The sequence below is a fragment of the Macrosteles quadrilineatus genome, unplaced genomic scaffold (genome assembly GCF_028750875.1).
Source record: "Macrosteles quadrilineatus isolate MER2022 unplaced genomic scaffold, UCM_ALF_1.0 Scaffold_9__3_contigs__length_116548681, whole genome shotgun sequence".
NCBI lineage: Eukaryota > Metazoa > Arthropoda > Insecta > Hemiptera > Cicadellidae > Macrosteles > Macrosteles quadrilineatus.
In genome coordinates this window covers 95,991,785-96,005,235 of record NW_026542602.1, presented here as the reverse complement: position 1 = coordinate 96,005,235, position 13,451 = coordinate 95,991,785, and the positions used below count along the sequence as shown (strand labels likewise).

General features: G+C 37.5%; 1 protein-coding gene across 4 annotated transcripts in view; it reads left to right on the top strand.

Annotated features, from left to right (window-relative positions):
* Window positions 1-13,451, top strand: part of LOC129002318 (WASH complex subunit 5-like) — a 44,890-nt gene that overhangs the window by 21,859 nt on the left and 9,580 nt on the right. For 2 of the 4 annotated variants that reach the window (XM_054430022.1, XM_054430021.1), the window contains exons 19-21: window positions 266-368; window positions 2,429-2,612; window positions 13,087-13,171. In XM_054430022.1, the coding sequence (XP_054285997.1) occupies window positions 266-368; window positions 2,429-2,612; window positions 13,087-13,171 (372 nt within the window). Of the gene's footprint in view, window positions 1-265; window positions 369-2,428; window positions 2,613-3,703; window positions 4,017-9,357; window positions 9,827-13,086; window positions 13,172-13,451 lie in introns of those variants that run through there. The other 2 variants (XM_054430025.1, XM_054430024.1) reach the window with 2 other exon arrangements.

Below are 13,451 nucleotides of genomic sequence, written 5' to 3'. Positions count from 1 at the left end.
ACACTTAATTATTCCCACATTATAATATTATTACTTGCTTTGCCTCTCATCTGGAACTTGTTGTTCCTGTAACTAAAACGCCGTAAAATAGGCCAAGGATTTCAGATAATGCATATTGCGGTACCAGTGTGACAACAAAACATACCATTTCTACCCTACCACATTTAATCATAATATGATTCTTTTTATACTAGTTTGTACGTTTGTTTTTACTGTTATAAATAAATCTTAAAAAATATTTTTGACACTTCAATAATTATTTCAGAATTTCCTGTCTGTGCTTCAAAGAGGTGTTTTGAAAGATAAGAATTGGCTTGAACTGTTCGGTTCAGTAGCAAAAGGACTCAGCCCTAATGATCAAAATGTTGGTAAGTAAATCATGAGAATATTTTTAGTGTTAGATACCAATAAATTGTTCTCAAATTTCATCTACTGACAGGTAAAGCATCTTTATGTTGTTTTCAGCTTATTTGGTCGATTACAGACCAAATAAGTTAAGGAAGAAATTTGATGTGTTGCGTACTGTTTGTGTGCTATCAACTGCTAGGAACGAGCAATTGCTAAGTATTACATGCGTTTTTTTTAAACGAATAACAGTCATAATTTCTGATGACTTTAAAAGATTCAACTCAAAGATTATGGAAATACTCAGATAAATATTTAATTTCAAACAAGTCAGTAAATGTTTGTAGCAAACTCCTCGTTCCCACCACCCTGGCTTAAGTCTGGGACTTATTTGCCAGGCCAATTTCCCGTGAAAATCTTCTTTCTTTTTAGGCTTCAGCCACTTTCAATCCTCGTCCAGACACATTATGTGTCCAAAAGCCTAACAGAACTACTCCCTTCCCCATACCGCCCTGAGCGGTAGGGACCATTGATATTCGCTCTAACCTTTCCTCTCCCCTTCATGGGCAAGTTTTCATTCCTTTTCTTTCTTAGTTTTTGTTTGTTTCTTTTTTTAAATTTAAAAGCCTGTAGCCTATGTATTCCTGGTTTTTAATATTTCCCTAGTTACTTTTCTAAACGTCTCAATTGTTTTTTGCCACTCATCATGTTTTATTTTCTCATCTCTAGACCTCTTTTATTCAAGACTTATTCCTGTTCTCTCCTATTTGTCTACTGAAGTGAACAATTTACAAATACGTGATTCGTAGTTTTTATTTCTCCACATCTACATACTTCCTCTTCCACCAGGTGAAATATCCACAAATTTGCCTTGAAATTTTCCATGTCCTGTGACAAACTTCGTTTCATAATGGCCCATCTCCCAATCTTGTTCCTGTCTCTTTCTGATGTTAGGTATATATCCGAATCGTTAACCTTTAAAACATTAACATAAAACACTGCTCCCAACGCATTTGCCACTCATCTAATACCTCCTCTCTTCTGTTTCCGTTGTAGTCCTACCCGCCTCCTTGTCTTCCAAAATCAACAGCTTATGCAGCGATTATCCAACAGTCCTAAATTGAATGTGAAATATTCAGGCGGCTGTTGGAGAGCACACTTAAACCCAACACGGAAGGGTGCTTGCTGTATTTGGCTATCAACCACAATAGTATTATTTGTATTTCGTTCGCGTCTACCAGTTTAAGTTCGTCAGCCTCCTCCTATTGCCCGTCCTGAACGACGTCTTATAGTCTCCATTATGTCAAAAGTTTTTTGGTTATGTTTTGGTTTTGTGCAAATAAAAACTGGTTTAAAACAGTGAAACACCAATCTTTTCAACTAATCTAATAAATCCTTATAGCACATGTCTCCAATTTTAGTATAAGTTAACCAGTTGTTTCAAACATTAGTGTCAATTTCAAAGTATTCATATGTTCAAAATGTAAACAAACATACATTTTCTCCCTAAGAATAGCATGGGAACTTTGAAAGCCACTGGGGCAGAGCCCTGATGAAATTCCAAAGGTTTTTTGTTTGATGGCAAAACTACATGCTAAGAACTTTTCTAACGACACCTTGGACATGGTGGTTGGTAGCACCACCGCTCCAAAACAATTATGAAAAAAATATGCCTAGTGTATTAAATATAAAGATAAACTACAACAGCAAAACATGGGAATTCAAAATTTGCAGTTGTTTAGAATTTTATCTCTGACCATTAAGTGTATAACAAGCTTCAATATATAAAATTATTTGTTTCGTTAACCTCTACAAAATGGTTTGGAAATTATTATGCAAAATTGCCAAATTATTATGTTTTTAAGAAAATAAATGGAATTTTTAACCCTTAAACCCCTGTCGGGGTCATGCTAGTTCGCGAACTTGTTAGTATAATTGTAGGTTTACACATTCATACCAATCATCAAAATAGGATCATTTTTGCTAGAGCTGTCATGTTAACAGACTCATAAATAAATGTATGAATTATTTGTGACAAATAGCTGTAAGATATATGCTTTAACAATATTGTCTGTTTCCCCAGCCAACCCAGGCAAGGTGTATACTCAATGGACGAGCAGAGCAGGCAAAGTGTGGCCTCAGGTGTTGGAAACAGTACTCAAGGTCGGACAGCTTCAACTCATCAGGAAACACATTTTCTTTGAACTTCGCACCAGCTGCAAGTTTGAATCTAAGAACCTTTCGTCCACATTGGAAAATATGAACCAGTATGTCAAACTTGTAGTTATTCCTTGCAAAAGTTGAAACTGTTCTTTGTAAAGATGTATTATTTATTTTCTGGAAACTCAATCTAAGTATTGAAAAACAATTGATCTAAAATAGTTGGATAGCTTAAAATAGTGTTGCATTGTAATGCTCACTAATTAATCTGAACTTAGGTTTAGTCCTGGGTAAATTCTACAGTTTTTGATGGTTTGAAACTGGACCTAGCTGTTCTTGACCATTAGGCTTTCAATAACTGAGCCTGGGAGCGCTAGAATTGACGTGTGTTTATAGTTCGGCCGATAGTGGCATTGTAGATCAATTTTTTAAGGAACTGCACTGACGAAACTATCATTTAGGTCTGAGTAGATATATAATCCTCAACTTTGAAAGCGCGATATATGAAGACTACTACATATTGGTGTTGAGGTGCGCTGCCGTGACAACCTTGTCTGGGTTGATTGATTTGTTGCCGCCGACAGGCGGTTGTACTCGCCGTGCCCGACTACAGGGGTCTCCTCAGCTTTGATAATGTGATATTTGGAGACTTGTACATATTGGTGCTGTCAAGACGGCCTTGTCTGGGTTGATTGAATTGGTGCCGCCTGGCTGTCCTTGTGTATTTGCCGTGACCGACTATAGGGGTCACTAAATTAAACCAGTGTATATTTTGTTACAACATGTAGGTGACCAACTGCACTAAATGCAACCAGGGAGAATTATTGATAAAAGACTTAAAAGACTTATTGATAAGAAACCCATTTTATTCTATCAAAAACGTTCACTTGAATTCCGGATACTACCTAGTTTTACTCTGACGTACCCTTCTAAGATTTTGTGATTTTTTAAAGTTATAGCACTCATTTTTAGTTTTACTATATAGATCCTTTGTAATGAATGATTTTAATTATTTAGTTTATAATTTTTGTTTATGTTAGTTTAATGACGCTATTCAAGACATATTGTCTTAACTTGAATAAAGAATATTTGATTGATTGATTGAATTAGGTGACCGACTTGCAAAGTCAGGGTAAACTCCTTAGTGTGGATTGGGTATAAATGCATGTAGTAAAAATATGTGTATACGGATATGCAGTCACATCATGTCACAGTTCGTGGTATTGTTTAAATTCGAAGAGGAGGAGGAGGCGAGTGCAGCTTTGAGGCATCTTCAAGCCCGCTACACTGTGAAGGAGTCGAGATCTTACGAGAACACCGAGGTGGTGACCACAATATCACTCATGTTGTGTTCGATACTCCAGGTTAGTAAATAAGTAAAAATTACAATTCAGAGTATTTATTGAAATATTTTAACATTAGGTGACCTTCCGGTCTTGCCAGTACATTTAACCCTGTACCCGTCAGCCGCAATGGAGTCGATCTCAGCTTGTGTTAGGTTTAAAGCGAACCGCTTCGGTAGAAAGACTATATGTGGTGTCTTGTCAAATATTATATCCAGAATTAAACTCGCACCGTACTCCCAGTGAGAATGTAGCCTCGCTCCAGTGATTGGATATCCAGCTGGGTCGATTAAATCCGATACAGCTTCCCTCGGTGGACCCCTGCTGACTTCTGAGTTGGTCAGTTTTGACTTGAAGTCTGACATTGTACTGTAAAAGAAAACCCCAATGGAGTTAGTTGATATATCTACAGACTTGGTCTGTATAATTTAGGAGAAGGGCTAATATTTTGTGGTGATCAGTCCACATAATATCTATATAAATAAAATTAAGAGTTTTGTCTGTACATTGCTCAGAATTATATATTTTTAGGTTATTTTTACGTTTTATACATTAAAGAAGCAGAAACAAGTCTTATCTCGATTTCTGTCTGTCTGTCTGTCTGTCCGTCTGTAACACTCAACATGGCATTTTACGCTATCTTCTCCAGGAAAACGCGAGTACCTATCACGATCCAAGTCATTTTAATGTATTCACTGGATTGGCAAGAGTGTCTTTAGCCATTAAAATATGGCCTCACTACTTAGTAAATAAAATTACGTAGTTCAAAAATGCAGTTTTGTGCGATTTTTGTCAAGTTTTCACCCAATTTTTATCACATAATCATCTATGAAATAACGAACAGCTGTTCTGATTAAAATTATTTTTTCTAGCTGTCACTGATATGTTTACAAATGTTGTTTACAAATACCGCAACCATTTCCGATCACGTTTTGAAAGCAAATCCTAACCAAGTGAGATTAAAAACGTGTTTTCTTACATAACGGATTTAATTAATCGCAGGTGCAATATTAAAGTGTAACCGCAAATAAAATTAAATAACTAGGCACCATCCAGGTCAGGAACCAGAGATTCTTTGTGTATTAAATTGTTCTTGAGTTTTGATAACCAGAAAGAAGACTTTAGAATCAGTGTTGTATAGGAAATGAAAAATGAAATGAAATGAAATGAAATATTTATTTGTCACATAGAATTTACATAATTGTGATACATCACCAGTAAACATATGACACGTCAGTTTTTCAAACAAAAAACATGATATTGTTTATTTTATTTCATTGTAGTTACCATAGTAATATGTTAAAAAATAAGGTCGAAAGATTAAAATATAACAAAAAGAGTTAGTTACAAAAAAAAAATCATCAACTGAATAAGGACAAAGTCGTTCCAAATGTTCCCTAAGTAGTTTTTTAAAAATATCCATCTTTTCTGTCAATTTGATTTGGTTAGGGAGGTGGTTGAATAGCTTTCTACCCATATACAAAGGTGCTTTCTCATAAATAACTGTTCTATGGATAGGGAACTGAAGAGTGTTTCTATGTCGAGTGTTATATGGATGTTGGTGATTTTGTGATGAGAATGAGGTCAAGTGTTTTTTAACAAATATACAAAGTTGATATATATACACAGCATGAATTGTTAATAGTTTCAAATGTACAAACAGAGGACGACAAGAAGTACGAGGTGCAGTGTCAGTTAAAACTCTTATGGCCTTTTTTTGAAGAATAAAAAACGCATCTATGATCGAAGAGCTGCCCCAAGATATAATGCCATAGCAAGCCCTGGACATAAAATAGGAATGGTAAACAGTCAAAGCAGCATTTAGTCCCGTTGTTTTGAAGATGACCCTTAATCCAAACAAAGCTTTGGCTAACGATTTAGTCACCTGAAATTGATGTTCTGTCCATTTTAAATGTTCATTCATATACAAACCCAGAAATTTTATGTTTTCTGAAGCCTTGATTTGTTTCCCAGAATCCAAGCTGATGGTTACCTTTTCTGTATTTAACTGTGGATTGTGAAAATGAAGTAAGTGTGTTTTTGAACAGTTGAGATGAAGACCATTTTGTTTTAACCAAAGTTCTATTTTGTTCAAATTTTCCGATGCTTTGATAGACGCTAGGGCAACAGATGGGGCTTTGACCAACACAGTAGTGTCATCGGCAAATTGTATGATTCTGGAATCCAATGTAGCAGCTAGATCATTTATGTAAAGAATAAAAAGAAGAGGTCCAACTTTAGACCCTTGAGGAACGCCATGAAGAACCGGACACCAGTTTGAGAAATTTTTAATGTTAGATTTATCTTTGATGACAACTCGTTGATAACGTCCCTGAAGATAGCATTTGAACCAGGCCAAGGAAGAACCAACAATTCCATATAGTTTAAGTTTTTCCAGAAGGATGTCATGCCTCACACAGTCGAAGGCCTTGGAAAGATCACAGAAAACACCAATTAATTGCCTTCTGGGATCTATCCAGGGCCTCCACAGTATCAGAAATAAGCTCAACTACTGCATCTGAGGTACTCCTATTTTGTCTAAAACCAAACTGATCTTTGTTGAGTAATTCGTTTGTTTCAAGGAATGGAACTAGCTGTGATAGAGCAGCCTCTTCGAACAACTTTGAGATGACTGGCAAAAGAGCGATTGGTCGATAGTTAGATATTTCATGGGAGTCACCTTTTTTAAATACTGGTTTGATTTGTGCATATTTTAATTTGTCTGGAAAAGAGCCTGTTAACAGTGATATATTGATACAATGAGTTAAAGGTTTTAAGATGCAAGGAGCTAAAGATTTTATAAGATGTGCTGGAATTTCGTCCCATCCTGTGGATGGTTTGTTTTTGAGTTTTTTTATACATGAAAAGACAAAAGATTCTGATACCGGTTGAAACTTGAAAGAATTAGGAACTTTTAAAGATGCCTTTTTTGCGCTCTTAACAGATTCTGCAACAGAAACATGAGAATGAAAATCTTTTGCTACGCTTGTAAAAAAATTGTTCATACTGTTAGCTACTGATATTGGTTTTACTACCACCTCCCCATTAATTCTAATCTCTGGACACGACTGATCTTCTACACATTGCCCTAACTCTTTTTTAACAATATTCCAAGTTGTTCTAGTTACATTGTCACTTTCTTTTATCAAATTAACATTATACAACTTTTTTGCTTCAGAAACTACTTTTCTAAACACCCGTTTATAATTCTTAAAGTACTCCATAAAAGCAGGATTCGAATTATATCTAGAGATTTTATACAGTTCCCATTTCCTCCTACTCGACACTTTAATTCCCCTTGTTACCCAAGCACTTTTCCCTTTATTATTATTAACAACTTTTGTGGTGATAGGACAATTATTTACAAAGGAGCTATATACAGTATTGAAAAAAACATTAAAACTCTCATTACATGTAAGCTGTGACATACAATTATTCCAATTCTCAGCTGATAAGCAGTTGTATAGGGATCTGATATTTTCTTGACTTATTATACGTTTTGAGGAATACTTTTTTACATTACTATTTACAATCTCAGCCTTGTGGCAAATTATTTGACCTAAATGATCAGAAATTCCAAAATCTACTGTTTTACACATACTTTCATCAAAAGTTAAATAATTATTGGTTATGATGTTGTCAATACAGGTTGCTGTTGTGGGCGTTTTTCTGGTGGGCTCATTAAAAATTATTTTATAACCAAAGGACAATAATAGCGTTCTAAATCTGCAGCTTTTTTCATCATCAACTAACATATCGATATTGAAGTCACCACAGATGTAAATACAATTTTTATATTTACCTGCCTCAAGATGTTGCACTAGCTTTTCAAAAAACAAATTGTAATTGTAGTAGGGCTGGGAAACTTAAATTTATTAATGATCGTCGCCAATAGCTTACAAACAAGGTTTCCACTCATTGACGGCGCTTCAATGGCGGTTGTGTAAAGTGTAAAGTAAAAAATCACAACTGCAGTGGGTGATTGTAACAGAGGTTTACGGATGATGCTAAACTCGCTTTTCCAATGTGTCACTGATTCTACTCACCGTGTGATGCAATCGCTGGACCATTCAGCCAATAGGCCCATAGCCTAATCTCTTGGGTATGTACGCCTACCCAATTATTCATAACAACTTTTTTGACCACGATCCTTGAAACTGGTACTTCTCCTAAGAATACATGACCTACCTATTTAAGAAATAAAATTGCAAATGTCCAAAACCCAACATTGTGCGATTTTTGTCACATTTCCTTCTAATGTTAATACATATACTAATCATTGTTTAGAGAATACGTAATATATTAAATTACAAAAAGTTGTTTGGATAAGGTTGTTTTTTTTTTTCAAAATGACATTGATAAGTTTACATTAAAAGTTGTTTACAATAAAAAACAATTAATGTGATTTCCGACAACTATTTACGAGAAAATCCAAAACCAAGAGATCAATAACCTCGGGACTTGATTAATGCATTAAATTGGTAGGATGTGCTATAGTTCTTAATTGTAAAAGTTGGTTTTCGGTACTGGTTCTTTTCCTTAGAACCGTTGGTAACTGAAAGAATTATCAAACCAACACATCACTGTAATTTACAAATTAGTTATCGTTGGTGTTGCACCTTAGTTATTACAGCCGTGTTCAATTTAATTGATGTCTCAACTGTATAAGTTTAGCTTTTTCTGTCTGTATTCCAAAATCTTAGTTTATGCTAAGAAAATGATAACGCATTTGAGTAAAACATTTGTTATTGTTGAGCAAACCATCATGAATTGTTTACGCTTTACGTTGTTTATGTATCAATAGTACGTGGCCTATTTTGGTAATTTTTATTCTAAATTACCAATCTAAATCGTCTATAGTACTTCATTTCATATAGTAAGCCATCATTTCGACAGCATTTCGGGTCATCTTCGGTCCAAGCAAATATAAATTGTTATGCTAAAATTTGATGACATTAACAAATATTTCAATTACTAATTTTACATGTACTTTGTTATGCTTAAAGCGTATATTAAATGTAGTGAATGCATCTAATGACATTTTTGGACTCATAAAAATGGAACGTTGATATTACCAATATAATAAATACTCGAGTCCCCTTAAAGTATGTACATTTGTTAGGAGTACGGTTCACGTATACATGTTTAAAGTAAATCCAAAACGTTTTTTTTTCTTAAAAATTAAAAATCTTTCTTTGTCGATAAAACAAATATATTTTTACAAAAACTTTGTTTATATATTAAAAACTTTAAACTTAATGGAACGTCAACAGTTGACAATATCAATACAATAAATACATGAATCCCCCATACTTACCTTAAACAAGTATGTACATCGATTAGGAGTATTAAAATTATAGGAATTAAAACCCGACTCAGAAAACAATAACAATACAAAAATACTAAATACACTAGGCTTAACAAGTGCAAGGATAACAGTGGTAATGTCTACATAGCTTTGTATTCTGTCAGTCAGAGTAAGTTGTATAAACATATTTATTTCTTTCAGCGGGATTGATGGCAGCAGTGATGCGCTGCGAGACGACCCAGCGATACGAGGTGGAACTCGGCAGAAAGAGAAAACCAACAGCGGTCGTAAGCGGTATTCCAGCTGTGCGTCGGAGATTTACGCCTCCGCCGGCACCGCTGCCACTTGCAGCAACCGCACCGTCACCGCTGCCGCTGGAGTCAGATCCACCGCTGTCGCCGATGCTGCTATATCCACCAGCTCCACTGTCGCCACAGCCGTCGACATCTTGGTATACCCCGCCGCCACCGCCTCCTCTACCACTCACGCCGCAGCCGTCGCGGCATACCCCGCCGACACCGCTTCCTCAACCACTCATGCCGCAGCCGTCGCGGCAAACCTCGCCGCCACTGCCTGAGGATGTGGTTGAGGAACCACTCACGCCGCAGCCGTCGCGGCAAACCCCGCCGCCACCTCAACCGTCACCAGAAATAATAAATATCTCCTCTGACGAAGATAGTCTAGACGAAGATAGTCTATTAGCTGAAGCTTCAGCTAGTAGTTCATCTGGCTATGCTTCGTTAGAGGAAGATTTTTTACTTGAATTATTCAATTAAAAAAAAAACCCAACCAATAGCTGTTGTTATTTCTTATCCTGTCAATAAGTAAGTGTGTACGCCTGTGAGCAGAGTGTACAGTATCAAGTATTGTCAAAATGTAAAAAGTTGTGAGTAGATGTAAAAAGAGAAACCAGTAACACTTACCAAGAAGGTGTGCAGCGGATGTGTGCGCCAAGCAAACTGTGCTTTCGTAGCTTGAACCGATAGTCTTATAAACCCGCAGTTGAGGCCCCCCCCCTCCCCATTCCGGGGTTGGGTGACCCACTGATCCGAATAAAATTTAGGACATGGTCGAGGACTGAAAATCTAGATCTTGGTCAGTAGGTTGAGGACCGATTGAGGTAAGTAGGTCGAGGACTGATTGTGGTCAGTAGGTCGAGGACTGATCCCGGCCAGTAGGTCGAGGACTGACTGGTTATATTGATGTCAGTAGGTCGAGGATTGAGAATCTAGAACGAGGTTAGTAAGTGAGGTAAGTATGTCATGGATGTGTAATCACAAGGTCGGTCCACCCTAACCACCGAGCATAAAAGAGCCGAGCAGTTCTGTGGATCGGCACACAACGATCCGCAGAGTGTCAAGCGACACATGGATTTTTTAGAGTGCACCATATGCCATGATGCATACTTCTTAACAGAGGAATCCTTAGCGAGGCACCAGCTTATGTGTCTTGCTACCAAAGGGTACACGAGCCGATTCCGAAAATTACGACGACGACGCAGCCCTGGCAATCCACCTCCGGCCAAACAATCAAAAGGAGTAAGGAGTCGCAGCAGCAGCAGCAGCAGCAGCAGCAGCAGCAGCAGCAGCAGCAGTCCACAACACAGAAGTCTACAACGCAGCAGTCCACAGCGCAGTAGCAGTCTACAACGCAGTAGCAGTCCACAACGCAGTAGCAGTGTTCAACGCAGTAGCAGTTCACAGCGCAGTAGCAGTCCACAACGCAGCAGTTCACAACGGAATAGCAGTCTTCAACGCAGTAGCAGTTCAAAATACAACAACAGTGCTCAACGCTCACAACATAGCAGCAGCAGCAGCAGCAGTATACCATCTCCAAAGCTGAAATGGCATCTCAAACGTGGTCTTCTAAGCTGTCGTGACTATACGATTGACAACCCGGACAACTACTACAAAGACTCAAAGGAATTCCTAGCATCGGCTCTTCCTCTGGTTGAAAAACTACTGCGTGAGGAGCTGAAGACAACGCATAGCCTAAAATTCAATTTGGTGTTGCTGTCCTACTTCAACCATCTACACGAAGGCATCCTAGAGGAATTCAACTTTAAAACCACAACTAGGGCTATCTACGGGGGCTCTGACGATCTCGAGGACATGCTGGCGCAGGATGGTGCGAAGCTGCTTGCGGAACAGTCCGAGTTTGAGGGCAAAGGTAGCGGCTGGAGTCTGGATCATCCGTCTAGCTTAACTATAAGAGTAAGTAGATTTACATTTAAGAAACCCACTGGGAAATCATATATTAACCTACCAAAAAGAATCAGCCAACGTAAAGCAACCACAAATATCCAAAATAGGGATGAAAAAGGTTTATGTAGTGTTCTTGTAAAACACCTACCCGATGCAAACGTTAACTCTGTTTTAAATGAGAGTCACTTTGATCAAAGACCACTATGATTTTAAATATCTTAAATTTCCAGTGTCAGTATCGTCCATTCACATATTCCAAAGGAACAACCCGAACACATCAGTGAACGTATCGAAACAGCTCGATACACTGAGAAGCTAGAAAGTGTAAAATGGGTCCCAAAATATGACTTGAAGAACATTTGCGTATTTGTAAAAAATTCAAACTCGCTACCAAACGTCTTCCGAAAGAAGGGGAAAACCTATTGAAATTTGAGGAATTCAAATATCAAATTCCGGTCCCAATTATTGTTGTAGCTGACTTTGAAGCTACGCTAGTGCCGGTCGTGGAGTCTTATTGTTCGTACCAGTGTCACGAATTCAACTCTTACTGTACGCTAGTGAAAACCACTCTACCTGTTGAGATGCTGCACGAAGTAGGTATTAGCACGGAAGCGGAACCACACCGTTCTCCCAATGCAGCACAATCTTTCATGATCCATATGCAACAGCTTGCTGCTCGTGTCGAACAACTGTACACGCGACAAGAACCATTAAAAACACTAACAGCGGAAGAAAACAATCAATTTGAAACAACTGCCGAATGTAAATTATGCAAGAGACCTTTAACGACAGCCCTTGTAAAGTAATTGATCACTGTCACATGACCGGAAACATATGACACATTCTCTGTAGCAAATGCAACTTACGATGTTCCACTGTTAACTTTATATACTGGTATATTGGCACAGTATGTCTAACTATGATGGACATTTCATAGTAAAAAGTCTTTCTACAGTTCCGGATTGTGAAGTTAAAGTAATTCCATGCACTAACGACAAAAGCATTGCCATATCGGTACGAGTAGGCAGGATTTGGATCCGTTATTTAGATTCCTAGACTCACGTCGTCAAGCTTGGCCAAACTGGCAAACATCTTGTCTGAAAGCGAATAAACATCGAGTCATCAAAATTGGTCCCGCCGCATAGGTATTTACCCATATGATTTTGTAACCACCACAGCGGTCTTTGACCAAACTGAGTTACTGTCACGGGACGCATTTTTTGACAGATTGAACAATGAACCGTGTTCAGAAGAAGATTACGAGTTTGCACGGTCTGTGTGGCAAAAATTAAAGATGAAACCATTTGGTGAACACCACAATTTTTTCTTAAAACTTAGATTTGTGTCTACTTGCCGACATTCTTACATCCTTAAGTCTCTCGAAATATCACGTTTTCAAAGCTAAGGAGACCCCTGATCATGGCGAGTACAACCACATATCAGCAGCAACGACCCAGATAAGGTCGTCTTGGCAGCGCCCAAACACCTCAACACCAATATGTACTAGTCTCTATATATCGCGGTTTCAAAGCTGAGGAGTATATACCTACTGGTCTGCCTGCATGTAATTATTTTTTACAACACTTAAACGAGTCAGTATTTATTTTTCCCATAGTTTTGATGGATTGAAATGAAATGAAATGAAATCAACTTTATTCATAATTTGCAAACATGTGCACGAATGGCGTCATTGCATTGATTGATTGATGGATAATTATTCTTTCAGGGTGTTATTGAATGAGATCAAAGATCACTACAAGGATCCGGCAACCAAACCTTATCCTCGTGAAGACAGCCAACTGCTTTTGGAGGTAAATATCACAATATCACTACATTTCCAGTACCGGTATTAGATTCTCAAAATATTATTACCATCTCATAGGCCTACTGGTAGTTTCAGCAGTAAAAGCTCCTCGGTGATTTTCTTAATTTGTGCTTTTGCAAAATTTTACAAAATTGATTTGTAATTTAGTTATTACATTGTCATTTGTCGAAATCAAATCTTTTCTGAAATTCATGATTATGTCTAAAAATTATCCTAACAAAACTAACAATCTCTTTCCTGAATTATATTCTACAGATGACTTCCAT